Genomic DNA, 24,815 nt, shown 5'->3' with positions numbered 1-24,815 from the left:
TAAGGGACGCAACTGCAAATGTCAGTCATTTTCAAAGATAAAATGCCCTTCGATTGAAGCGTCGCACGTCGCCGTCTGCCATGTAACTGCAGCCGACACAAGTTGGACTAACTCATCCTCACAGCACTGCAAGATAAAAGCGGGACACAAGTTAAGTCCAATCTTATCTCACTGATCCTGGCCCTTGGAAATCTCCATATTCAGTAATAAGTCATTATTTGTAGACAGTTGTCTCAAATTCCCTTCTTCTTTATTACTTTATATATTTGTACAAAATATACCAGCGGTGTTGCCAGGTCAAATCAATCATCTATAAATTAGTAATGGTAAAAGATTATGGCTTTCTGTTGTCTGTTTCTTAAACCAGTGGAGCTAATTTTTCTGGATTATTGTAGGTAGGTTTAAGTTAAAATGGACCACAAGTCCGATCACTAAAAACACACACAGGATGGTGGAGGAAATAAAACAATAAATTAAATAGAAGTGCTTAAAACATAACAGTTCTTAGAGCCCTTTTGGGGGAGGAAAAAAAAGAAAAAAAAAAAAAAAAGAAAAAGCCGGACTCTCACACCAACAGAGAGAACTGATCAGCTGTAATGGTGGGTTGATAATCATCCAATGTTTCACAATGTACAGTTAACCTTAGTCATATCCTTCCCTCCCTTACAAACGTTTCCTAGTTAGTGTCCCCCCCACGTCTGTGAGCCGCGGCTTCCTTCTGTTTCCAGTCTGTCCGTGGTGAGCGAGCACTCTGTGTCAGTACACCTCCCCTCTTCCTCCTTCGGCCTCAGTGCCAGTTCCTCCTCTTTTTTCCTGCGCTCCAACTCCCATTCTACAAACGTATCAAAAAGGCTGGGCCAGGCCTCGTCCTCGCTGTAGTTGCTCAGGTCGGGCCCGATAGCCTGGGTGAAATTCAGGAACATGTTCCACGTGTCCCTTGAGATGCCCCGAATACCTGAGGGGTTTTCCGCCAGGAAGTCAAGCCAGTGCTCCAGGATTGCTGGTGTGTCCTGGGTGAAAACCAGGCGCCACAGGGCGATGGCAATGTCACGCTGCAGCGAGCGTTGGCCCTCCTCGGCGTCCAAGCCGAACTGGAAGGTGAAGCGGTAGAGGTCCTTGAAGTTCTCCTCGACCTGGGCTTCCAGCAGCATGCAGGGGAAACGGGAGCAGATGCCTTCCAGGCTGTCCGCCTGGATGGCCTTACAGCCGTCCACGAACTCCTTCCTGACACAACGGAGAGAGGATTTTAAGCCGGCATGACTTTTGACTTCTCACCAAGAACACTGGATGGAAGCAAGGAACACCTGTCTTTACACGGCTGCTCGGGCTGATAAAAAGGGTAGAAAATACTTTCGCTCGAGCCTGCACACTTCTGGAGGAGAGAGCACCGCCCAGTTAACATTTAAAGAATATATACTGCAAACATTGCACCGCATTGGGTTATAACTTTGACAAAGGTCACGGTCATTTCAGCGCCGAAGGCCCCGAGTCCTTTAGATATTATTGGTCCCCCTGACAATGAAACGTGTTCGTAACCAGAGGGAGGTATTGTCCAAAGCCTTTGGATAAAAAAGTGCTGAGTTTAAAAATCAGAGGGGGGGGGGGGGGGGCAAGTGACCCAGGCAGCTCTATTCAATTCAAGAGCTAAACTAAAAGGTAACACAGAGCGCGATCCATTTCCTGTCTGCCCCTTCCTGACCGCTCAGTCGAAATCGGCGAGCGGCGAACAGAGAGAAGTTACTCCTTTCCATGAAGTTTCTAAAGAGTGGAGCCAACAAGGAACCTGGCTATTTGCAGCACAGGAAAGGGTGACCAGAGGCACAAGCTCAGAAGAATCAGGACCATACATGCCACGATGGAAAAAGACATACGTGTTACTGATTTTCAAAATAAAGGCACTTTTAAAGTTACTAGACAAAGCAGGTTTTTCATGCCCTGTGCGAACACCATCTACCTGGGACAAAAAGCCCATAAGGAATAAGAGCCATGTTCTCCTCAGTTATCCAATAACAGCAGGAAAACTCACTTTTCGGATGGTGGAAGACCTTGATTTGGAATGGGGCTTGTTTTTCAAAGGAATCCAACAGATTGAATCATAACCCATGAGGTCCAGGAGGCAACTTTCTGCAGTATAAACACTCATTGGGCAGGCTTGAGCACAATCTAATTTTCTGTCAATTAAAGTATCTGCCCGCCAGTTCAAGAGAGTGTTCTCTAGTTTGGTGGACCTCCACAAAAAGGTCAGTTCCTCATGAACTGTGAATGATCGAGTCTGTAGCGGCCGAGGTCTGTGGCAGGCTAGTCTCACTGCAGAGGTCTGCAGTGCAACATTTGCTGCTGTTGCGGTTTTGTCCGTTACCTATTATCTGACAGACCTGGAGAAAATTGTAACTCAGCTCATGGAGGGTAATTTTACCCAAATACTTTTGCTTGCCACCCCTAATGTAAACGCAATCTCTTTTCTCACACACACGATTGAAAGTTGCAGCGCCTACTCCTGCTCCATTTCCTCACACAAGTTCTGAGTCCCAGTGTGAAACACTTTGAAAGGAAGAATTATACTATATAACTTCTTATTTCATGCACTGATGTTGGAATTGACATTAAATTTGATGCAAAATATAACCATAATCCTATTCCAAAGGATTTATAGTGATCGATAAGATCTAGCTCGATTTCTAGACCGTTATTGAAAAGATGTACCATAACTGGAATACGGAGGATCTGACAAGGACCCTGGTGTAAAAACACCAAAACATTGTGTGAAACATCGAAGCATTTCCTGATGAGACTTAGGCTTCAGGCAGCAAGATATGATGTGATTGATCTGTGTCAAAATGCTTGTATTTTGTTATCAGTTATCAAGGTAACTCTATAAACCAGTTAAGTGAAACCACCTACAGAAAGAAAAAAAAAAAACAAAACAGTAAGAGCAAAATCCAGAATGAAAAACTGAGCCGTAGTTGTTGGGCAGGTCTATGAATCACAGTGCAGTTGTGAAAAGCGAACTAGAACCACTTAGTAATGATCCTGAGCTTTTCAGTCACAGTCCTCTGCATCATTCAATCTGTGGTGAATTCTTCCTGGAAACCAAAACTACATAGTCGTAAATAAAACCACTGTGATTAGCAGTTGTGGCAACGATTTGAGTGTTCTTATCAGTTGTTTTGGATACACCGTGGCCTATTTGACGAGCAGTTCCACAAGTGCTCCATTTCCACGAGTGACTCAGTCAAGAACTTTGTAATCAGAGTGAGGAGATAAAAAATATAAATAAAAATACATAGAAAAATAAGCGCAACGCCTGATCCTTATTTAATACAAGAAATCTAAATACATAGCACAGGCTTAAAGCAACAACTTTACTGTAGCCAAAACCTGGGAACAAAAACTAGCCCAAAAACAGACAGGTTGTTGACAGAAATATCGGCGCCAACGCATTATCATGCACTTTTACTTTTAAAATGCTTGAGTGCATCTTAAGTTTAGATGAATGGTTACTGTAAGTGCTCCTATAGTGTTTTCATCAATATTAGTCTTACTGAATATGCCCCTGCACCAGGGCTGCCGGACTGTCTTTGGACACACTGATGAGTAAATAGAAAACAGCAAAAAGGCTTTTCTAAAAATGCTATGTTATAAAGCAAAATCGTGCTTTTAGTGCTCAGATCAGTCTCTATAATAGGCAGCCATATCCAAACAGACACATATAAACTAACTTGTTTTGAAATTAATTACAGCTAACGAAAATAAAACATGTCCAAGAAGAGTGATGGGGACTGGGACTGTTTCAGGCCATTTGGCAGGAATAGTGAAATCATTTACCTAAAGAATTACTTTGTCAGTAGACAATTTCTTTTTAAACGTTGTCATTTCTGATCCAGCTATGACCCTATGGCAGAACATGTAAAGTCTTTAGCATTGGTAGGCAGTATGGTGACAGATTCTGCTGAGAAGTGAACGCTTACAATTCAATGTGTGCAAGTTCTCCACGGAAGCTCCCTCGCCCCTCCTTGTCATTTCAGGCCTTACTATGAGTCACATAAATTAACAACTACTACTACTACTACGAGACCCGCTGTTCCCCGAGACTCGGTCTTACCTCGTAAACTTGCACATAGTGGCTGCTTGAAATTTCCAGGCAAGAACGAGTACACGGAATTCTGCCGGATCCACACACAGGTCGTTGCAAAACCTCTCCATCCCTTCTTCTAAGATGGCATCTTCTTGTTCATCCTTATAGCAGTAGAACAGTTCCTCAATGTGCTGCAGTGATAGCTCATCTCCATCAAGACACTCTTCCTTGTGTGGTTCCCCCATGACTGCAGGGATGACTGGCGTCTCCACAGTGACTTCCAGAGCTTTAGTGCCATTCAACAGCTCACTGGTGGTTTTGCTACATGGGGCACTTGCCTCCTCTTTGTGGCTTCCACCGCCACCGGTACAGGTACCTTTCTTGTGGTGGGACTTGGAGCCGCTCTCCTTGTCTCCACTCTTGCTGCCGAGTGAGGACGTTGGATTCTTACACTTGGTGACACACTGGCCCATGTCTTCCACCCTTTCTCTTGTCCGTCTTTCCTCCTCCCCTTCAGTCCCCGTCCAAACCACCTAGACACCTCTGCTCTGGACTGTCAAGATGTCTCAACATACCCTCAGGCCTACGGGAAAGATTTTAAAGTGTTTAGAGGTCAAACAGTGCAGCTCAAAACAGACTGTTAAGAGTCAGTTAGTAGGAAGTCAAAAAGCAGTAGTAGGAAATTAAGACGCCTCTGTCAGATATGCTGGGACCTCAGTCTAAAACTGTCAGGTTTGGAATAAAGTCTATACACTCAGGTTACAGTTAGGTCTAATATCCACTGGGTAAGTCACCTCACTATACATTATGTTGAATTGAGTATTTAGGACTTTTCAACCTGAGATAAACCGGGATTAATTATGATTAAGAAAGGAAGGTCAACATTACATAGTTGAAATGCTACCCTGTTTCAGCCATTTATGGAAAGCTCTGAATGGCAATATTGACATTTACTTGCAAATGCAGTGATAATCATTATATTTAATTTCCATCTAACTACATTTAAAGAGGAAATTCTATCATTTATTTTATATCCCTTTCCATATCTCATTCATTTTGACAAGTTACATTGTGATAATGCCACCTGAAAGGCTAGTTTGCTCAAGTAGCGGCCTTGTAGCATGTATGACAGTTGCCTCTTTCATGGTTATAAAAAACAAACAAAGGTCAGAGAGAGGATGATCAAAAACATCATCCAGCTCTGAGTCCTATAAGTTTATCAAGGCGGTGGTTACATACACGGGGAAACTAATAAATCCAAAAACCTTAATTTCATGTAATCAATTGACCCAAAGTCAAATGAACCCACAAAAATGTCAAAAACCAAAAAAGTAGCAGACTACTCACAGACAGTCCCTGAGATGGCAATGGCCACAAATCAATCTCGCTTTCTACTCAGCTCCATCATTGTGACCTTGACATCCGCAATGCTGAAAAGACACAGTATTCTGTCATCATTAGCAGAAAGTGATAGGCTGTCATTCCACAATCAGAATCAGATGTACTTTATTGATCCCGGAGAAAATCGAATGGTCTCAGATGCTCCATACAGAAAAGAGATAAGCTAAATAGACAGGAAGACACAACTGATATTTCTATCCACTTGCTGATTCAGTACTTGGGGAATAATTTACTATTAAAATTTGTTAACAGGGACGACAATGTTTACATTGTGAACTGTATCATCATGGTGAGCAGTGGATTTTCTGAGATCTGTTATGGACTGATAAACGGGCCATGTGAGAGTCCTCCCTTTGACTTTGACTTGATTTCCAAACTAGGACCACTAAGGTAACAATATATACTACATCGGGAAGAGGCAACTTAAACTCAGTATTTTCATCCTGATTCCTAAAGTCAAATGAAAACCAATTAAATATTATTTAGCATCTGAGCCAAACTAGCACTCCTTGCTCACTGCCCTGGGCATGTAGAGGCAAAGCTCCTCTGGTTCTAGGAGGAACAACTGAACCTGGCCACTAACCCTCAACACATCGATAATTACTCATCTTTAAAGAATTAACCAATCCATCACTAGAAAGTGAGTTGTATCTTATTGTAGTTGCCTTTCGGGTGTGTAGTATAAGAACAGTGGTATTGTTGTTACAAAGCTTCAAGTGTACAGCTCAACTCAACGGTCACATTATTTGACGAAGAGGTTCCCATTTGGAAGTGACCAGAACAAACAGGACCGGGGGGGGCTTCCAACAGAGGACCCCCAAAATATCACACAACGGTTTTCTATACAGCTACAGCTGACAACATAGCCGGGTTACAAATTTAGACGCCATTTGCTGTGCATGACTTCTCCGTTTTCTCACAGAAAAGCCAGTAACTTCAAAACTGCCTGGCCCTGACGATGTCGCCATAGCTAGCTAGCATCAGCTCGATTAAATAAAACTTAGCTATAGGCTAAGCTAGGTTTTTCGATTAAGACGCTGAGACGCAGCGACAAGTTCCCCTCACAAAAATTAACTCACCTTTTTGGAAACCTCTGTCGTGTGGAAATTGGTGCGCATCCCTTCAAACATTCCCGTAAAAACCGGGGTATTTTAAGTTGACAAACGCCAAAGGGGATACGATCCGCAAATGAACTGAGACAAACTCGTAGCGTTAACTCAGATGGCTAGCTAACTGGGTTAGCTAGCAGCTGGCAAAACTTCCACATCAGTGTCAGTTGTGCTTTCCTTTCGGGAGAAAATAAAAGAAATAAATAGTACACTACATGTACACGCCGCGTGTTTCCGAGCCCATTTCGAATCCCGTCCGCTCGACGACGTGAGTTAACACAGCATTACGGACAACAGCCAATTTCTTTGTGCTTCCCCGTTTAGTCATTGACTGTAGCTTCATTATGGGCATTTTCCTGCATCACTTCCTCCCCGCTCACTGGCGACCAACAGCTGATCAGCGCTGGCGACGGGAAGGGCTACCTTTAAACGCACCCAACTAATGTGCTTATAGCACTTACATCACACCAAAACACCTAAAACGGTAAGTTTAAATTCACAGTCAACGTCAAAATATACATATGAATCAATGACAAGCAGCGGGCGCGTAAGGCGAATGTTACCACAGCTAAGAAAAAAACGTGTCGGTAACCTTGAGAGTGGTGATAAATACTTTCAATAAGGTTTTGTTAGCAAAGGGAAACGTTTTGGTAACTTTTAAGAAAATTGTAAAAATAGTGGCTTATCTTTGGTCCTGATTTTGCTTTTTCTTTCTTTATTCATTTGAAAGTTACGTCAGATTATACGTCATCACCCGGCGACGAGTGTATCCCCGCCGTCCTCCGGCTAGCATCCCCCTCCAGCCCCGGCATCATCATAATCAACTTTATTTATAAAGCACTTTAAAAAGGTATGTCAGCGTGATTTAGATTTTATTCCGTTGAAATTAACATCGACACGTTTATTTTCCTCTCTTATTTCCCCCTGGACCTAAACGCGCCTCCGTGCGTCATGCGTAAATCCAAACAGGAATGAAAGTAACTCCCACCGCATGAACCCAAAGTCCACCCTCGATCCAGAAACATCTCTGAACCCACCTTAGGTTTGCAGTCCCGGGTTTGTTTTCGCGGATATCTGTAAGGGTTCAATCCTGGTACGGTTGGTCCACCAGCGGAGGTCTCCCCTGGGTGGAGGAGACCTCCCTCCCTCTTTGCGCCCACTGGGGTTTTGGGGTCTTCTCTGCAGAAAGCCTGCAGAAGAATGATCACCAGCAGGTTGAAAACAGTCGTTTTCCCCCTCCCCCATCGAGGGTCAATTCAGTCCTTTTTACAAACTCTTTATGGGACTTCACAGCCGAGGCGTCACACAGGTCCACCCGGAAAACAGCCCCCGCGGTTCGGCTTTAGTGGCAGCAAAGTGCAGTTTGGGCGGCGAGAGGAGAAGGCTGTGCTCCTCTGCAGCTAATCAGGTTGTCTGTCTATTTTGATCTGACCCATTTTCTAATAAATCAAATCATCCCAAACAGTAGTACTATTGCTTTCTGGATATTTGTTTGTTTCCTTCTTTCTGGGTACTTTTGGTAATTGAATACAATTCGACAACAAAACATAGATGACATTTTTTGCTTGTCACACCTGGAGTGGGATTTCCAGGTTTGGTGTGAAGTGAGGCCTGCTTAGGCCATGCAAGGACAGCCGGGAGTCTGATGGGATCTTGTCATGTGGGCCTACTCTGAGTCCAGCGTGCTAAAGAAATGGTTTTCAATAAGTCTCCTGCTCTACAGTGAGCAATAGCTATTCACTCGGTCCCAACACATTCAGGCCATTTGATGATTTATCATATGTAAATAATTTAAACGATTATTATAGTCATTAATGATATGTTGTGGGATTCATTGCTGCAAAACAGAAAAGTCTTGTTCATCCAGATCCGGAGTCGGCAACGTTTACCACTCAAAGAGCCATTTGGATCAGTTTCCCCTCAGTAAAGAAAACACCGGGAGCCATTTTCAGATTTAAAATGAATTTACACAGCATATAATGTTGTTGTTTTTTTGACTTCATGCTATGTAGAAACAAAATATGTTGCATTTTTTTTAAATCAATGAACAACCACACTACCTCACCCGCTCACGTCATGTCCTAACTGCCTCTCCTTGTTTGTCCCAGCCCGCACACACCCTGCCTATTTTTATTTATTTTATTCATTGCTATTTATTTTTGTCATTCTATTTATATTGTTGTTTAGTTCTAGTTGTGTATATTTCACCCTCGTCGTTCCTTGATGCTGTATCTTATATCCCGTCTTCTGCCTTTCAATTTATATTTATACTTATATTTATATTAATATTTATTTCCTTATTTTTTCTCTGACATTGTAACCGTTACACTGTTATGACAAAGGAATTTTCCTTATGGGGATCAATAAAGTTTATCTCATCTAACTGCAGTGAAAATGACATTACATTTCTGCATGCAACAAAACATTTTAACCCTGAAAAAAAGACATTGGGTTGAAGGTTACTTTTAAGTAAAATACTTAATGTCTATTTGAGTTCCTCTTGTATTTATGAAAAAAACAAAAAAAAACCAAACTGAACTGAAACGATCCACCGGCAGCAAATCAAAAATGCCTTCCTCTCTCTGTGTGCTGTCATCCTTGTACTGTTACAAGATCGCCATGATCTCCACATTTAAAATTACATTTTAATGAACGAGCTAAAATAAAATATGCTTTAATTAAATACTTGTTAATGAATTTCAAAAGCCACAGGGAGCCACGTCAGGGGGATCCAAGAGCCGCGGGCTGCCGACCCCTGGTCTAGATGATGTTCCTTTTTTTGCACTTCCCCACTACCTCCATCTCTACTTACCACTCTCATCCATGCAATACCTTTATTTATATATACATTACATTTATACATTCTTCTGGACACATTACTTATCATGTCATTTTTGTGATGTATATCTCCTACTGTACACTTGTCATTTCTAACCATTCCATGCACAAAACATCATTTATTTGCCTTCATATTTTTGCATTTGATTTTGTATATAGCACTTAGTCTCTGTTGATTTCTTTTTTTTTTCTTTGGACTTTTCCCTGTAGGGGTCGCCACAGCAAATCAACCTTCTCCATCTAACCTTATTCTCTGTATCCTCTTCTCTCACGCCAGCTAATTTCATATCCTCTCTCACTACGTCCATAAATCTTCTCTTTGGTCTTCCTCTAGACCTCCTGCCTAGATGCTCCAATTTCAGCATGTCTGCCAGTATATTCACTCTTCTGTGTCCATGACCCAACCATCTCTGGCTTCTCTGACCTTCTCTCCAAAACATCTAACATGTGCTGTCCTTCTGATGGACTCATCCCTGATCCTATCCGTCCTGGTCCCTCCTGAAGAGAACCTCGACATCTTCATCTCTGCGACCTCCAGCTCTGCCTCCCGTCTTTTCATAATTGTCAGCGTTTGTAGAGGAGGGGTGGGCAAACTTTTTGGCTCAGGGGCCGCATTGACTTTGAAAATTTGACGGACGGGCCGGGTCAGCACAAGATACGATACATATAAAAAAAGAAGCATTCGTTAACAGTACATATCAGTCTTTGACATTTGCTTCTAAAATAAAACCAGCTTGGTTTTGAAGGCTCTGACGATTGCTTGCATGTCATGCACAAACCAGTTTTTCCCTTTTAGCTTCACGTCCAGTTCATTCATGTGTGTCAGTTCGTCCACCGTAAAGGATAAATCACAAAGCCAATCTGTGACATTCAGCTCAGGAAAATTCTCAAGTAGCTCCAAAAATGAAATCATCTCCTGTTTGAGCTTCCACATTCATTGATCCAGTCATGCAATCATTCACATCAAGTATGAATTCCGGGCCGGATTGAAAAGGCCAACGGGCCGGATGTGGCCCGCGGGCCGTAGTTTGCCCACCCTGTTGTAGAGCACACAGCATGGCTGCTCTCAGCACTGTCATGTCCACCTTTCCTTTTCTTCTGGCTGATAGTCTTCTATCTCATCGCACCCCTGACACTTTTCTCCACCCATTCCAACCTGCTTGAACCCATTTCTTTAGCTCTTTTCCACACTCTCCGTTGCTCTGGACTGTTGACTCTAAGTATTTGTACTTCTTGATCTCCACTTTCTGTAGCCCATACTGCTGAGAAGTAGAATAACTAGGAGCACTGAATACTCTGTACTGTACTGTATGAGTGGCATTGCTTTCCCCATGTGTGACCAGAAGCGCAAAAGTGATTTGTCTTTGCCTGAGACCGCCTCGCAAAAGTGCAGCTACTCTGATATCTGTGTACATGTGGAGGGCTATCAAATGCTAACACCACCGTTTAATCATGCATTTCTTTGCATGACACGTCATGTGCAGTTTTTTGGGGGGGAATGAAAACAAGCGAAAACCTACGTTGCACCACTCGCGACGTACCTTTTCCAGTTTAACAGGAATATCTCTCGAAGGTCAATCATTTGTAGAGGATATTTTAAGAGATGGGGCGTAAAACTCAAGACAGGTCAGGGAGGATTCCTTTTTTTAAAGACATTTATTTTACTTGCATGCATCAGGGCTCTTTAAATACCACTGAATTGTTTGCTGCCCCGTCAGAAGCATATATTTTATGGTTTGATCTCATAGTACACTTTTCTCCACCCATTCCAGCCACTGAAGCTTTTCTTTACCTCTCTTCCATAATGTTTGTTTATTTGTATCTGTACAATTGATTTGCATGTTCATGAGTATTTACCCACTTTTCTACTCTGTAATGCTGCTGTGACGATAGAATTTCCTCATCGTGGGATCAGTAAAGGTCCTAAAAGTAATCCCACTTTATGCATACTAACATGATGCAATCCAGACTCCTACAAAATCGGATGCGATGTCAGTCCATCCTCAAATTGTGATTCTGGAACTATAAAATGAATTGCATGCATTCTCTTACGTTGTCATTTTCTTGTCGGCGTGTAGGCGCCCTTCCTCCGACTTCACCCCCAAATGACTGCCTCCACTCGCAGGACAGTGCTGTCGCTGTACAAGCAGGTGTTTCGTATCGCCCGTACCTGGCAAGCGCAGAGCGGGGTCGCGGCTGACACGGAGGCCGAGAGAAAATACATCATTCAGGAGGCCAGGTCTTTATTCAGACAGAACCAGCAGGTGAGAACGATCGCCGCGTGTTGACGAAATGGAAAAGCAGAAGCATTTACTTCGCTCGTGTGACCAATTGTTTCTTATCATGCTTCTCGTTTTCAGATGGCCGACCAAGAATCAATTGTGAGGTGCATAGATGAATGCCAAGCAAGGATAGAAATAGGTACAGACATTGCAAGTTTTCCATTGTGTTTAGTTTTCATGTTGCGTAACCTGCAGAATAATACACTTGCAACCCCCAGCTAATATGTTGAGTTGATAATTAGCATCTTAGAAATGATCTTTGACCAGAATTGTCCATTTCCTCCTTTTCCTTAATAGCTCATCTCACTGTGTTTAATTCAAGCAGCTTGCTGTGAAACAGAAAGCAATCAGGAAAATAGACAGCGAACTAAAAGCTGCGGTATATTTCACTCAATTCCAGCGAAACAGGAATGTATGTGATGACAAGGGTGTTTTAAGATAATGGCGAGTAAAAAAGAGAATACTCGTAATAGCGTTGCAGCAACTTTATCACGCAGTGTTAATACTGCGGAAAAAATAGGTGATACAGAGTTGATGCTGAGTTATAGGTGCGATATTTCAGTGCGCGAGCAAAACAAAAGCCGTGATTTTCGACGGTCTCTGAGGAACACGCCGATGTTTGTTCGGGATTCTGACAGTAAAGCAGCACTAATCCGAAAGATGAAAAAACTTTGATTTGGAATGAATGACTGAATGAACGAGGAAATGAAACCATGTGTCTGGCGCAGTGAGAGGCCGCAGAGACAGACGCCACTTTGTGTCGGCGGCACGGACTCGTCCTCTAAGCCTCGGCGTCTTTGTTGGTCGGGGAAAGTAGAGCAACTCTTTTAGTGTCATGCTTTATTGCAAAAATGCTGGGAATTGTTGAGTATTTAATAAAAAACCCTCCATTAGACAGAAATGAAATACTTGTTAAATGCTAAAAATTACTAGAGGGAGTTTCGAGTCATAAATGTGCCTGCATTTGTTCGACAGCAGCACGCTGGTTTCTGTTGCGGTGAGAAAACACAACTTTTAAGCGCATCTCCTGGTCACACAGACACACACACTCGCAGAGTCCGTGATTTATAACAAGATTTATATCGAGATCTCCAAGTTGGAACTAATGCAGCTTCACGGATTCCAGCAGCTGTAAATCCAAACCGAACCGCACCTGCCTTACGATATCTCAGCGTGGTATTGTTACCAGAGGAACGTGTGTGGTATTGTTACCAGATGAACGTGTGTTAATAATCTCCTTTTTTTGCGTTCCCTTAAGGGTTCGCCACATCAAATCGTCCGCCGCCATCCGTAGATTGGGTTTGCATATTTAGCTCGGCCCTCGACGAAACCCCGTGCATTCATCCGGGCTCGGAATATATTAGACTTCAATCAGGAAAGAGGCGACGTTAACGTTATAAATCTCCCCAAGGAAGCCGTCTCAACTTGTATGCCCTCATAAATAATGCACTGCCTGAAATTTTGAACAGAATACAGGGTTTATAACACAATCGATCATGCAGTTTTACGCAGGAGGGGGGTTGGATGCGTTTTCTGCGAGCGTTTCGGTTTGGATTTTAAAGGCCTTTTCAAAGAATATTTTTAGACCGATGTAATCGGAAAAGAATATATTGCCGATTTTCCCGACGTTATACGTCTGTAACACACTTTTCTTTTTTTTCAAACAGGTCTGCATTACAGGATCCCTTACCCAAGGGCGGTGAGTACAGTATCAGACAATTTTTTTTTTTTTTTCTCATGGGTCACTTGGCAGTTTTAGAGCGTGTCATTCAGCAGTAACATTTTCCGGACTATTCTTACAGACCTACTTACCACCGCTGGGACTGGCAACTCAAAAAGGCAGGAAGCTGCGAGCACAGCAACGCTTGAGGAAGCAGGCCAAGCCAATCTACTTAGAGTCACATGACGAGACCTGATGCTGATGTCCTCGATCCTCGCCAAAAGTTCATGTTACTGAGGCCAGGAGAAGACAGCATTCACAAACTGATCTCGTGGGCTGACTCTTAAGCACCGAATGATCACTTGCATTCAGGAATTTTCCTTTTTTTTTTTTTTTTTTTTTTATTTCTTTTTTTTTTATTTTATTTTTTTTTTTTTATACCAAACTTCGTTATGAGTCAGTCGCTGAACAGTATCAGCTTCTGTTCCTGCTCAGGAAGTCTGCTAGTAGGGGATGTCCTGTTTCAACATCAAGATGTATTATTTGCAAATTTAATTTATTAGTGTCTGGGAAAAAAAACACGTTTTACTTTGTTTGACTATAAAAGTAATTCCCAGAGGAATCAAAAGTTGGGAGGGAAAAAAAAAACACCAATATGAGCCCCACCTTGTGATTAGGGACCAGAGTCAAGAAGTGTGTGTGTGTGTCCATATGCATGTATTTTTTGTTTTTTTAAGACGATCAGGATCACCTGCATGAAAGACAAAACCAGAAAATATAACAATAAAGTATAATCCCGAGTGTTCAAACCTGCGCTCTGCTTTTACGTTCCACACGCATTTCTCTTTAACATTCATACTTTCAAAGAAGACCTCAGAAATAATCTAGTTTTTATTCATCCGTGGTTTCGGGACTTGAATTCCAGGATAATTATTCAATGTCTAATGAAAGGTATTAGAGTTTTTATTCAAAACAGGAAGTGAAATGACTACCCTGAAAGGAGTTACTAAGTGAAGTATTAAAAAGGGTTTTTGGTGAGCGGCAGAGGCTGCTTTAACCAGCATGAAACTTTCAAACCGCTGCTTCCTAATCCGCCTGCTGAGTTGTTGAAGTTTGACCCACTCTGTTGCATATCGCACCGACGCGGTACCTTCCCTCCCTCTGATCACCCGACATTAATACCGTAAACCCTGTATGTGTCGTTCTGCCGTCAAAGCTACTATAGTGGCACACATGAAAGAAGCAAGTTTATGACCTAAAGATGGGTCTCAAACTCATTTTCAACCGATGGCCAAATGTAATGGTAACGACATAAATGTAACTACTCCATAATGTTAAATAACTGCATTCATTCAGCTCCAAAATGTCACCTATGCATTCACAAAGATGTTGCAACTCTGTTACAAAGCTAGTAGTTTGCATTAGACAACCGATGTCGCCTCATAACACAAAAGACATACCGTTTTTTTCTCCTAGAAGCACACACATGTAGTCGCCTTCCTATCTTTTTCTTGAAACATCCTTCCATCTGCATCAACTTTTCTCTTCCCGGACATTTCGGGATCATTTGTATTTCTCAATTCCACTCGTTGGATATACTGCAATCTAATGGCGGGATGCCGTCACTTTGTGGGAAAATAAGGCCAACATAAAAAAAAAGAACAATCCAAAGTTCATTATACTAAACAGAAAATCTGCACAAAATCAGTGTGGATGTTTTCGCAGCAATACATATCAACAAAGTAGCATAAAGGAGAAACATTGATGTTCATAGATGAAAAGCGCCGGCCAAATATAGAACCCTCAACCTGAGACACATTTTGCTGTCGTGAATGAGATCTGACACGTTAATATTTCTTTTTTGTCGGTGCGTCCGTAACAGCGAGATGAAAAAAAGCACCTCGCTTTGTGCGTCGCTCTGAGTTTTCTAGCGAACACGAGAAAGGGAAGTGTTTTATTTTACGCTAATGCGCCTCTCTATTCAGTGACAGTGGCGTAGAGGTCGGACGGGGTCAGGCATTCACGACCAGCCCTCGGCATTTTTGAAATTCACTGAATACTGCGTGATAGAGCCTGACACTTAGTCTTATATGCACAATACATGTGCCAAATATTCCACTTCAGTCACAAAAGCTTCAGTATCATTAACCTAAAACCAGCCAAAACACTGTGAACCGCATGTTTGCATGCATCCATGAGTGGCTTTCGGTGATCGCAAATTGTTTGTGAAACTTTGTCGTACGAACATAAACTCGGTGTTGTTATCGATCACATGTGCAAAACTAGATAAAAATGTCAAACCAATAATCTCTCCTAGAAGGATATGAAATGCATAATTATGTTTCAGTTACCGCGACAGACATCTGAAAACAGCAAATAGTAGTCAAAAGTAGTCAGTAGGCTAATGTTTGTGATATTTATGTTCATTTACTTTGCCCATCAATGTCGGACACAGTGTGTGTGTGTGTGTGTGTGTGTGTGTGTGTGTGTGTGTGTGTGTGCGTAACAGCAGCCTCAGGCGTCCGAGGCCGGCGTCTCCAGGAGGCAGGAGACTCTGCTGGCAGAACGAAGAGGCCTCTGTTCCAGCTCAGAATGTGGAAGAGAAGTTAAAGCTTTGAAGAAGTGTTATATTTATGTCTCATTTCCCGGACGACTGCAATCAAAACGTAGCGAAAGCAACAAATACTTGGGTGTTTCTCCTCTTACGCCGCCACATAATCCAAGGACTGACGCAGACAGAATTGGCAAAGGGGGGGAGTTTGAGGAAAGGAATCTGCTTGAGAAAGTAGACGCTAGAAAGATGAACCTGCCGCTGCATCTGATAACAGAACACACAGTGTAGGCTTGATGTTCTTTGATACGTTGTACCGTTTAATATTTAAATTGCCTGGACAGTGGATAATTTTTAACGGTTGTTCAGCTGCGCGCCTGCAGATTCGGAGCGCCGCTTTTATAGGTTTGTTTTTCTTTCTTTTTTTTTTTTTATTCACGTGCTCGCTCGCTTGTCAACCGTGTCCCCTCGCATTGGACCGGCCGGTGTTTTGACAGAGAAGGCGAAAGCGCGTCCGGTGAAGAAATTTGCACGGATCCAGCGGAGGCACTGAGCCCCGCAGTGGCCGTAGCCAGAAGTACACATAGAAAACTGGCTTATAAATAAATAAACACACTTGTCAGTGTCTAGAAATGTTCCTGACACCTCAAGTGTGGAGCGCTCCCCCGGACTTGGTGTTCCAATTTCTCCTATGAAAACAGCTGCAGCGCGACTGTTACTGGAAGATCTTCGCCCGCCGTGCAGAATCCACATTTCCTGACGCAGACGTACCTATTGACATCAAACATGTCGGCGTGATCAGATCGGAGGATTCATCTTTGCACCGAACGTCTCTTTGGACTCAAAACGCAACACATACAAACATGCGGTCCTTGTGGCTCAACTGTAAAAGCGAGAGGATTCATGTAAATGTAATTTCGGGTGGTTTATCAATATCCCCCTTTGTTTCTTGGAAGCTACAAATATTGATTTGAGCATCGTCCGCAAGTCCGCCGCCTGTCTGAGTACTTTATGTGATTTTTGAATGAAAACTGGCACCGTACCACTTCCTGTAAATACTGTAAACTTTAAAAATAAACCTCGCAAACGGATCCTCAGCTCATTCAGCCGCTAAAAGTCCGCTGAAATATTATCTTCCTACCTCGGTCGCAAGCGCGGAAACGGATTTCTGAGTCGAAACGAGCTACCGCGATCCGATAAGGGCCCGCAGGAGTGGAATCATTTTTTTTAAATGTGATTCTACTCTCAAGCCAACAGGGGTCCCACTATACTAAGTAAATAAATTCCATTTCAGTTCAGGGAGTTCAATTTTTACAGTCACGAATGGACTCCGCGTATGAAGTGGACCAAGTGCGTGGCTCAGCATCACCGCCGACCTCCATCCACAGGAATGAAAAATAAAATTAGCCTCCGTGCCGCGCTCGCCTGCATCAACTCAGGGGCATTTTTCAATGTGTTCTTAAAGCGAGTGTGAGATGAGAACGCTCACTTCTCCTCCGTGAGATCAGACTTTTGCTGTATTCGCGATAAATACGCTTAGCTGAAGAGCAGCGACGTCATTGTGCCTCTTTGGAGACTGCATTACCTCGCCGATAAAAGACGGCCTTCGCTGCAACCGGCCACCGGTGGCGAGGCGGCGGTAGTCGCTTTTCAACGCGCCGAGCGGTGACTCACACACCTCATAGTCCTTTGCAGCTTTCATATTAAACTCTGACAGATTCATTCGGAGTGAATAACAACTCGGTGTGAGTAAGAATGCCCGCTTTCACATCTCTTATCTCAACAAACAATTGCATCCCGGCACTCTTCGGTAATGCCGCTACAATGGAGCGTGCATTTTTGGGAAATTTTTCCCGACATAAAAGTTAGATCCGGATGGGGTTGACGGCGCAAAAAAAAAAAAAAAAAACGCCTTTTTTTGCAAGCGAACTGCCGTCTTTCACTTCTGCTAAGGATCCACAGTCTCTTTGTGTGTGTGTGTGTGTGTGTGTGTGGGGTCATGTCTTCCCTTAAATCCCAAAATAAAAGCAGCTCTGTCAAAGACTTCTTTTTGACCGTCAAACTCTTCCATTGATAAAATTGCACAGACCCCGTTTTATTTTGAAATTCCAGTGTTGTTCTTTTTCTATTTCTATTCCTAATAACTGACGTTGAACTTGTGAAATGTGTGTGATGTGAAAGCGCTTTGTGAGTTGGTTAACTTCCATGTTCGTCTCGCGTCCTTGCAGATTCCTTCTGAAAGCAGAAAGAATAATATCCCTTGTAAAATGAACAAAATTGCCAAATGTAGGGTCAATAATAGCAATAACTGCCCAAATGCAACACTTATCTTGAAGTTTTTATTTATTCATTTATTAAATAATATGTTCTTCATTGGAACAATTGTTTTTTTTTTTCCGATATTATCATCTTGTCATACAAACAATGACTTTGCATGTAAAGAGATTTTTGCAGAGGTAAATAGAATAATTGGAAAAAAAACACACATTACACTCCTATGTGAGCTAGATGATCGATTCTTTTTCCGCGTGTCCAACGTTTGCCAACGTAAACCAGATCAAACTAAAATCCCGCGCAGAAAGAGTGAACATATCCAAAGGTTTAGCGGCGATCGTTGCTAATATGGAAATAATAAATAAGCCTCGGTATAATACGAAAGCAAGAGCTCTGAAAAGTGAAAAGTGATCCATCAGACAGTCTGGATGAGCTCCTCGCTCTGTGTGCATTATTTAGGGGTTTCCAAGAGAGACGCGGGGGTGAAATATGGCGGAAGATTCAGCGGTAGCGGAAAAAAAAGAGAAAAGGATAGGCTGGGGAATCATGCAAGTCTGGAGTTGTAGTTATAGATCTACGATAAGGTAATTAGACACTTGTAAATAAGGAAATCCATCTCCTCATCTTACCAACGCTTTGACGCACATCACTTTATTACCTCTCCTGCCAACATTCCACCCGTCATTAAATAAATATCGAGCTCGCTTGAACTTTATAATCCGCCCCGGACACGTGAGATGAGGCGAGTAATGGCGCCGCGGCCGAAAGAAATAGACCGGAAGGCGTCTTTCGGACAAAAAAAAAAAACGGCGAGCGAGGCGTCCCTCGCCGTATCCTTGACAGGTGGACGGACAAGTAAATGGGATATGAAGAGAACGGGACAGGAGTGAATGTTTGACCCCGCCGGCGATGGTTCTCGGTCACGCTGTCAGAAGCATTTTGCTGACGTGACGTGTGTCTATTTGAGGACCGTCTCAGATCGATACGAAGTTATGGTGAATAATCACTCTGCTTATGTGAGCTGTCTCTTCCAGGGAATCAGTGCCTACAGCCATCCATCCACCCCAAAAAAAAATGCGATTAGTCAATGATGCTGAGACTGAAAACAGAAACCAGAGCACAAAATACAGCTGCGCGCCTTCGTTTTAAGCGTTCATATCGTTGGTGAAGATCTAGAACAAAAGGGGAAATAGTTAGGGAGAAGTGAAAAAGGCACAATACGCATCCCACACTGCGTTCTTATTTTATAAACCATGACTGAATGAGCTTTTTCCATGATGAGTAATTGTTCTTTTGTGCGGCTGTAGACTTTTGTATCAGATCTAGCTCACTGCTGTCGCACTCGCCTTTTTTTTTTCCCCTCTCTCTCGGCTTTTGTTTGGATTATACGTTTCAGATTGTCTCGGCCGCCGCGGCGGCTACTTTAGAAATCGAAAGGAGGCCGAGGTACGGGGTACGGGTGACGTTCCGGACGGAGTGTGTGAACGTTATCCTCGCTTTAGTGGGAGAGGACTCCAACAAAGACCGTTCACCGCTTCAATGTTGTTGTTGCATCCTAAGGGTGGACTCTCTGGGTGAACCGTGCAATGCGCACGGCGAGCGAAGGACGCATTGTATTCCGTGCAAAACCGTCAGCGTGCAAACGTAAGTCAGACCTGTGTGAAGTTGTTTAACAATGACTGGATGTGCAGAGGTCCAATGCTGGTGTTGGGTCACGGGGTGACTGTTTGTGGGTAACTCGAAGATGCCATCAAATATTTATCTGGCCTCCTTTTCATGACCATGGTATGTAAACAAACATATTATCTGTGATTGGCACGCAATCTTTTGTCCCGGCCTCCCAGTGAAAGCTTAGACAGCTCTTTAAGGTGGAGGGAAAATGGGCTAAATGAACATTATTAATTATATTAAGTTCCTCATCAGACTAATGCAAAACAATATTATTTTACAAGCCAACAGATATCCCATTTGTGCCAGGAGATAAATTGGAGTGTGAATTTCAGCGGCGTACCCTGAGAGCTCTGCAAATACTTATTACTGATGTTTAGAGAAACAAAAGAAAAAATACCCCGACACTTTTCCTTATTTTTTTTCTGGTGTGTTATTTAGTTTCCTCTCGACCCCACATTCCTCCTTAACAAACGGCAAACCATTTAAGGCAAGACAGAGGCATTAGTACTAACGTAACGCCCCGGGCATGAATTAAATTAAAGTAATCAACCAGAATAATTGTTTTTTGTTGTTGTTTTTATTTTTTTTAGCTATGGGAGAAGCATGATGGTGGATGGAAAACTCATTAAGGGGGCAGATGAATAATGAAGCAGGGTGTGTTGGCATTGTACTAGCTTAGTTTACATCTTCGCTGGATGGAGCGTTGCTGCGGCTCCTCGGGGATGGAGCCGAACCGGCTTCGGGCGAGCGGGGAGGCGGCGAGGAGGGCGGTCGGGAGTTCGGGGGGGCGGGGGGGGGGGCGGCGGAGGCCGACAGGGCCGAGAGCCAGAGCGTCTCAACGGCGTGCGGTGAAAGTGAGGAGAGAGACCCGCTGAAAGGCCCGGCCGTCATCGGCCTCATCAGGCAAAAACGGAAAAAGTTTAGCCAGCCAGAAGGTAAACTACAGGGATTCACGGCAGCCATGACAGGAAACATAAGCCTAGTCAGTGTGGTGTCTGGAAAAAAAATGTAATAGCTTACTTGACTAAACAGCTATTTTACATACTTCGTGTGACATGGGACTTTAAATGTATTTAATTTCTACGCATGTGCCGGACATGCAGAGGAATCGAGAAGACGATATTTGACGGAATGAAAGAGTAGCAGCAGAATTCTGTTTTTTTTTTTTTTTTTTGTGTACAGTTTAGTGGAAAGGTAAGTAGGAAGTAACATCATTATATATGGACAAAAGCCGATAGCAGCATGGTGGTTTGCTCAGTGCACAGTAGCAGTAGTGCAAAAAAAAAAAGAAAAAGAAAAGATAAGAAAGTGACAATGTTTTGATATGTTATCAGAGTCCAATGCAGACTGGGGTCGGGGGGGAAAAAAAAAATAAAAAAAAAAATCGGCATTCGGGGTATTTACAATCAAATAATAAAGGGAACACTTCAACAACACAATGTAACTCCAAGTCAATCACACTTCTGTGAAATTAATCTGTCCACTTAGGAAGCAACATTGTTTTCTTTTGATTTCGTTAAAGGACATTATATCAACATTTCCACTTTCATTTTGAGTGTGACTCCAAATCCGGACCTCCATACATTTGACTTGCATTGATCATTTCTGCGTGATTTTGTTGTTCGCACATTCATCTATGTAAGAATTCATAAGAATATTTCATCCATTCTGATCTAGGATGTGTTATTTTAGTGTTAGCTTCAAGCTGCGCGGTTCACCATCATTTTAAACGCGGATCCTCGTGGTGAAAGTGACAAACGAAGCCGCCCGGTTGTAGGTTTCTGCCGGTGCCGGGTTTCGGATGAAAAGCGTTGCACGGTCGGTGTCGTAACCAGATCCGGCGACTCCTTCTGAATATAAAGACGTCGCTCGGGGTACGTTCTGTGTCGCGAACGGGAAAAGAGAAGAGGAGGCCGTACGCGAACGCTCACGCGATGACAGTCGCACAATCAGACGTGCACCGCGTCCGTGTCAGCCGGTCTGGGCGCTGCAGGCCCCCCCCCCCCCCGTGCAGCCATGCTTCATCCTCCAAGGTGCCAAGGGAGCATCTGGAAGTGAAAATTAATAATCACAGGTCTGAAAGTGTGATCATTTGCACATTGTTACATATGCCTTGTTACGAGAGAAGAGGCAATGATGTCCTCGTCTAATTTTAGAACTGATTTGGAAAGCTGTTAGTAAATCACCTGTCACATTTGCATTTGTACAGAATCGCCAACCGGTGAAAAGCCAAGAGGAAAGCACAGCACTTCTTTTGATGCAGCTCGAAAGCTGGCTAAGGATGAGCCAGATTCAATGCCGCGTGTTTTCACATTTATTTGCCATCCTGTGTTTTGTCGTGCCGCTGTTTAACGGTGTGTTATTTTCTTATTTACTATCTTTGTCTGGCCTGTCGGGGCCTTTGGCTAATTCTGATATATACTGTACATTTGGTCATCAATATACACTGTCCCCTTTTAAACACATTTAGCATCGCGCAGCTAAACAGTAGCACGCTCGTTTCAAAATCTTTTCATTTTTGGAGGGTGAAACTTTACAAAAGCCCGATGATTTTGTAATGGCTGCACTTCTTTTATACCCGCCGGAGGAGCGCCGCGTACAAAAGCTCACAAAGGATGACAGTGACCAAAATGAAGTCGGGCAGGGGTTTAGGTGGGAACGGGACGCGCGCTCCCAGTGCAGCAGGTGATCCGGTCGGTAACAATGCAGCGAGAGTGGCGGATGAATCATTTTGAGAGCGATTGTACAACAGGCCGCGAGCCGAGCAGACAAAGAGAGAGAGCGCGGTTGAGAAAACACTTACCACAAGTAGGAAGACTAACAATTCGCAGCTTGGCATTTAAATCAATAACAGATTCATGCTCGTTGTAAAGACGACGCGCAGGTGCAAGGGGAAATCATATATTTTTAACGGCTTTTTACATTTCTTCCTTTTCAGATTCGACGTATTCGACGTTCCTAGAACACATGGTGGAAAAAAAAAACAACTGTGGTCACATGTGAATAATAAGCTAAAAAAAAAAGGGCTTTAGTAACCTGTTGAGCAAAATCAAGATCAGGCTTTTGGTGTCTGTGGAGCAGAAGGGCGAAATTACACGAGACCGGTGATGGACGAAACAATAAACAAACCGCTGAATGTGAAATCATATTGCAGGATTATCGGGACGGGACTTCCCAACATCCGCAGCGCGATCAGAATGTTCGATATTTTGTCGTTCGATTGCTGGACGCTTCCGAAGCCTCACGACAATCTCACTTCCTGGTTGCTAACCAAGAACCGACCAATCAGAAGTAAAAGAACTCACACTAAGTGAAAATCTGGGAGGTAGATTCCCTGAGTTATTTCTGTCGTTTTCTAATATGCTGTTGTAAATATGTAACATGAAAAATATCAATAATAATCAGCGACATGAATGTGCACGTACAAAAACTGTATAAACACTGCAAATTGTTTTTCCACTGAATGAACTAAAATAAATGAATCAACTTCAGTTGTATATCTCACAGTGTTAACCAATTGAAAATTAGCCTCTTTGTTGCTTGGCAACCGTCTTCCTATTTACACTGCATGTTGCCAAATGCAATTAGTCATAGCAAACAATCCGTTTATGCCAAATGGTTTGGATGTTTCAATCTTTTGTCCGAGACAGAGTTATCGGTGGGTTTTACTTATCTTGGCCCGCTGTGTCGTAAAATTGCTCCGATTTAAAAAATGTAAAGCGAAAGAGACACTTTTCTGCAGATCGGGCGTACGTGCATGTGTAACGGGATGTGGTCGATTCCACCGGGTGTTGTGAGAAATCACCTTTTCCACCGCTCTCCGCTAATGAAGCGGCCTTTTCAGTCTTTTGTGTTTAAAAGCACGAGAACGGCGCATTATATTGCAACCTAAGTACATCAGGTCGGTGAGGTTTTCAGCCTTTTTTTTTTCGGATCCGGCGATACGCTGACATGCTAATGGCTAATAGGGGACCCAACCGAGCGGGAGGGGCGCCGGACACATCGATTTGTAATATATTCAACGGATTACGCCAAAGAGTTGGCGTATAAGCACACACATTCAGCTGGTCTGCAGAGGTCACAGGGATACCAGGCTGACCTAGATGCTAAAAATACCCAGCAGCCACAGTTAATTAGTGAAGTAACAAGATTAGATAGCTTGATTGGAAAGAAATGGACAGGAGATGGAGAGCAGGAGGGCTAATCCTGGTCAGCAGCTGCGAGCCCGATCGCAGATCCGACTTCGGACGCATTCGGCAGATGATAAAATATAACGACGGCGCGCTAGACGGTATTTTATGCAAAGTATTGCGACGCCGGAGTTGTGTATCGAGTCGGCGGAGACACGGCAGATATAGCGACGCAGCAGATGCTTTGAACAGGTCTTTCGGTGAACTGAAATGATACTCTTTTGGTAACTGGCACGGAGAAATGCATCATCAGTGTTACATCAACACAACCTCGCTTTATGTGAATTTTGATGAGATGACTGATTGCCGCAGTATTTAGCCGTTGGCTCGGGAAACCAACATCCATAAAAAGACAAGAGGCATCAAGGAAGCAGATGGCAAATGTGGGTAATCAAAAAAAAAAAAAAAGGTGAAAAAAAAAAAAAACAAGAACACGGAATGCTTTTGAAGTATTGTCTGCTCGGACGCCTCATATATTTCATAAACTTTATTGCACTTCTGCTGTTCACATGACACAATCTAATTTTTCAGGACATCAAAAGGGGAAAAAATTGAACGCTTGCCGGTACGTTCCAAGATTGCACTGGAACGTGCACACACACATACACACACACACACACACACACACACTGTTATACAAAGATGGGGTATGATAGCATTTGACCTAGCTTTAATTCAACACCAGGGTGGCTGGGGAACGGGGGACTCTGCGCTGACCCCGCAAAATACTGGAAGTCCTGTTGTACTTTGGGACTCTCACTTCT

At 43.2% G+C, this 24,815-nt stretch overlaps 2 protein-coding genes across 3 annotated transcripts; one reads left to right on the top strand and one right to left on the bottom strand.

Annotated features, from left to right (window-relative positions):
- Positions 1 to 387: 387 nt before the first annotated feature.
- On the bottom strand, positions 388 to 6,911 carry dcun1d3 (defective in cullin neddylation 1 domain containing 3). The gene is made up of 4 exons (XM_086140766.1): positions 6,556 to 6,911; positions 5,423 to 5,505; positions 4,103 to 4,658; positions 388 to 1,224 (listed from the first exon to the last, which is right to left on the bottom strand). Exons 3-4 carry the CDS (start codon positions 4,546 to 4,548, stop codon positions 681 to 683), a joined length of 990 nt encoding a protein of 329 aa, XP_085996892.1. The 5' UTR covers positions 4,549 to 4,658; positions 5,423 to 5,505; positions 6,556 to 6,911; the 3' UTR covers positions 388 to 680.
- A 53-nt stretch (positions 6,912 to 6,964) lies between these two features.
- On the top strand, positions 6,965 to 14,174 carry lyrm1 (LYR motif containing 1). Of its 2 annotated transcripts, XM_086140767.1 has the most exons (6): positions 6,965 to 7,069; positions 7,316 to 7,435; positions 11,502 to 11,687; positions 11,784 to 11,844; positions 13,373 to 13,404; positions 13,508 to 14,174. In XM_086140767.1, the coding sequence occupies exons 3-6, from the start codon at positions 11,529 to 11,531 to the stop codon at positions 13,619 to 13,621; spliced, it is 366 nt and encodes a 121-aa protein (XP_085996893.1). In that variant the 5' UTR covers positions 6,965 to 7,069; positions 7,316 to 7,435; positions 11,502 to 11,528; the 3' UTR covers positions 13,622 to 14,174. The 2 variants fall into 2 exon arrangements, with proteins under 2 accessions (XP_085996893.1, XP_085996894.1); XM_086140768.1 differs by lacking the exon at positions 7,316 to 7,435 and having other exon boundaries at positions 6,977 to 7,069.
- Positions 14,175 to 24,815: the final 10,641 nt, after the last annotated feature.

Source organism: Fistularia commersonii, chromosome 33 (assembly GCF_037954325.1).
Source record: "Fistularia commersonii isolate RoL2024-O1a breed Wild chromosome 33, RoL_Fcom_v1.0, whole genome shotgun sequence".
NCBI classification, from domain to species: Eukaryota; Metazoa; Chordata; class Actinopteri; order Syngnathiformes; family Fistulariidae; genus Fistularia; species Fistularia commersonii.
Note: the sequence above shows the minus strand (reverse complement) of the source record. Positions and strands in the feature narration are given on the sequence as shown.